General features: G+C 43.5%; 1 protein-coding gene across 1 annotated transcript; it reads left to right on the top strand.

The window, feature by feature from the left end:
* Positions 1-1,901: 1,901 nt before the first annotated feature.
* Positions 1,902-2,813, top strand: LOC106297307 (glutathione S-transferase T3-like). The gene is made up of 2 exons (XM_013733576.1): positions 1,902-1,924; positions 1,982-2,813. The coding sequence occupies exons 1-2, from the start codon at positions 1,902-1,904 to the stop codon at positions 2,811-2,813; spliced, it is 855 nt and encodes a 284-aa protein (XP_013589030.1).
* Positions 2,814-3,506: the final 693 nt, after the last annotated feature.

Here is a 3,506-nt window from a genome sequence, read left to right as displayed (position 1 = left end):
TTGAGACAGGCGATGAGCTCTGTCTTTAGTGGCTCGCGGAGGTTGGCTCCAATCTCGACGCATCGTTCCGGAGAGGATTCGTCGAGGCAGATCGAAATTACCGGTTCGGAAGTCGGTTCGCGCTTCCCTTCTAGGGCTTCGGCCCTTTGAGATTGCCAGAAGACTTTTGAGTCTCGTTTCGGAGTGTTCTCATTGAGAGTCAGCTTTCTTTTCTTTTTATGGGAAGTTTCGATCGCCAAGTTCTTTCTTTTTAACTCGGCAACGAAACATACTTGTTACATTCTGCGGTCTCCTTGTATAGTTTCGATTCCACGAGGGGTTGGAAACTTAAGGAACAGATGGAATGTCGAAGGGATCGCTCACATGGAATTCAGCCTTGGAGTACCGACGATCGCGTTGTACGATGTTGGGCGGTCGATGACTAAGAATTCCGTGACTTTGGTTACGCTCCCGGCTTTAACAACGAGGTCGATCGAGCCGAGAGTCATAGTAGCATTTCCCGAGAGTCCGAATATCTGGCTGGGTCTCTCCGTAACGGCGCACAGATCGATCTCCATTCTTTTGAGGGTGCTTTTGTAGATAATATTGGCCGAGCATCCGGTGTCGACCAACACTCTTGCTACGTTGATGTCCTGGATCGTCAGCTCGATGACAAGGAGATCGTTGTGGGATTTAGCGTGATCGGCCATTGCCCGGTCCTTAAAAGAAACGACATCGTTAGCTGCTGGAGCAGACATCCTGTGTCTTTTATCGTTTAGTGATTTTTGAGTTAGAGAAATCGTCAAACCCCCCCCCCTCCTTCTAGCGCCAAACTGTGGAAACCAAAATTCACACCGTCGATTATAATAAATAATAATAGAGGAAAACCGAGTGAACCCGTTTTTCCTTGAAGGTCCGAATTCTCTGTGTAATCACTTTAGAACGATTGATAAGAGGCGGCCAAGACGTCCTAAGCCTTGTCGTGCTAGTCTAACCACCTAAGCCCTAAGTTCTCTAATTCTAAATTCTCGGATCCCCTTTTCTTCTGTTCCTGCTCTCCTTATATAGTCGCTCTAGGTCGGTGGCCCATCCTTCGCCTTCGGGCCCAAGTCTATCTCTTTTGGGAATATTCCATTTTTCGTCGTCAAGTCTATCTCTTTCGGGCATATTCCATTTTTTGTCGATCTTGACAGTTATCCTCGAATCTTTACATTTATCGTATTTCTGCGAGTTAGGACAAACCGTCATAACCTTTATGGGCTCGAATCTCTTTTGAGAGCGTAGATGGGCCTCTAGACCAGTCTGGATCCTTGCGGACCGTTCCTAGGCCTTTTGGCGTTTATACGATTTCTCGGTTTTGGTCATAAAACTTCGAGAATAACTTAAATCAAAACGAAACAAGAAGTATATGGTCCCGAAGGTCGGATATCACACAGAATATACGGGAGTCGAAGTAAGTCGGACAGGCCGGGATCAGGTCGAGCTCGCCGGGCGAGCCGACTTGCGTGACGGCCGAACTCGCCGGCGAACACAACCACGCGACGTTTCAGGCGCGATGGTTGAGCTCGCCGGCGAACACAACCACTCGCCGGCGAGCTGACCCGCGTGACGGTTCAGCTCTCCGGCGAGTGGCTTTTGTACGGGATTCGCTCGTTCGTTCACTTCCGATCTTTCTTTCAGTGAATGTTTTGCGAGAAATCCGTGAATAAGAAATAATCATAGCCGTTGATTTTATAACCGTTTTTGACCCCAACAATAAGTTAGATACATGTCAACTCAAAACTGTTTGTTGTTAGTTGTTTTGAGTGTTGAATGCTATCTGTAAAAAAAGTGTGATCTCTCTTCCATCTTTATCACTCCTACCTTCTCTTCCATCTCCAACAGATTTCTATCTGTTGTTTCTCTCCTCTTTCACTTTGGAAATGGATTTTAATCCTTTTACATCGTCTTGAAACTTTGTTGATCTGCTTAGAAGTCAACAACAAAATGTTGTCTTTGGTAGCATATCAGATAGTGTTTCACTATCTTCATCGCAACTTCCCTTCTTTGGTGGTCAAGGCACCGAGGATTCAAACTTTGGTGAAGACTCTCAAGCTAGTCGGAAAGAAAGAAGAACATGGTCGCCAACAGACGATGTTGTGCTCATCAGCTCGTGGTTAAACACGAGCAAAGATGCAGTAATAGGGAATGAGCAAAGGTTGCTTGCATTCTGGAAAAGAATTTCTGCGTGCTACAGTGCTAGTCCTAAGCTTGATGGCTGTGAAAAGAGAGAGGCATCGCACTGTAAGAATCGGTGGCAGAAGATCAATGACGTCGTTTGCAAGTTTTGTGGTGCATATGATGCAAGTACCAGAGAGAAGACCAGTGGACAAAATGAGAATGATGTCCTGAAGCTAGCCCACGAAATATTCTTCACCAACCATAAAAAAAAATTCACCCTTGAGCATGCTTGGAAAGAGTTGCGTAATGATCAGAAGTGGTGTGAGCTGTCTACAGCTAAAAATGATGGAAGCTCCAAAAAGAGGAAGTGTGGGGATGTTTCACATTCAGCAAGCTCTAAAGCAACTGAAGCAGATTCTGTTGACGATGATGAAGCAACAAATCGTCCCAAGGGTGTGAATGCAGCAAAGGCCAGTTCTAAGAAGGCAATGGCTGATGGGAAAGAGCTGTCTGAGTTTCAGACAATGTGGAGCTTCAAGAAGGAAGATTTGGCTTTGAAAGAGAGGCTGTCAAAAATGAAGCTACTTGACAGTCTCATTGCTAAACAAGGACCACTACCGGATTATGAAGAGGCATTGAAGAAGAAACTCATTGATGAGTTGATGTCCATTTAGTTTAGGTCTCGGTTTGTCTTACTGGTTTAAGTTGCTTGTTCTCGTTATTGTTGCTCGTTTCTGTTTAATACATCTTGTTGATTGTTCTGGTTTAAGTTGCTCGTTTGTGTTAAATATATATGTTGCTTGTTCTCGTTATTAACATGAAGTTTATCTTGTTGCTTGTTCTGGTTTCTCTTTAACATATATGGAAGTTCTTGTTACTTGTTGTTCTGGTTCCTGTTTAACATATATGTGTTATTCTTGTTCTTTGTTTCAGGTATTGTGAAAGACTGAAGTCTCATTCACGGGCGAAGTGTATTGTGATCTTCTGTAGTCACGGGCGAAGTGTATTGTGATCTTCTGTACTGATAGACTTGTATGTCTGAAATGTCTCTTTGTGTATCTCGGATTATTGTGTCACGGATCTCTGTGTATCATATTCTCTCTTTGTGTATCTCGGATTATGATACCACTCAAATTACCCTAAGGAGTGATTTATACTCTCTCAAATAAGAGGTCGAGTTGTAGTACTTAGGGATCGAATTCACAGGGAGCTAGGGAACCTAAGAAATCTAATATGATTTGTTAAGCAAGATGGTTTTAGAGTTTTTAAATGTAAATTGCAGTTTTATATTGAACAAGAGTTTGTTCAATAGCTTGGTTTAGGTTTTGGTGCTTAAAAAGGAAATAGCTAGACTTAGGGTTTTTATT

This window comes from Brassica oleracea, chromosome C6 (assembly GCF_000695525.1).
Source record: "Brassica oleracea var. oleracea cultivar TO1000 chromosome C6, BOL, whole genome shotgun sequence".
NCBI classification, from domain to species: domain Eukaryota; kingdom Viridiplantae; phylum Streptophyta; class Magnoliopsida; order Brassicales; family Brassicaceae; genus Brassica; species Brassica oleracea.
This window is presented reverse-complemented; position numbering and strand designations above follow the sequence as displayed.

Bases quoted from the DNA above. Each gene is read 5' to 3' on its own strand.
- LOC106297307 (XM_013733576.1), top strand. From the start codon at position 1,902: ATGGATTTTAATCCTTTTACATC. The intron at 1,925-1,981 runs GTCTTGAAACTT...TGTCTTTGGTAG, and splicing joins GATTTTAATCCTTTTACATC to CATATCAGATAGTGTTTCAC.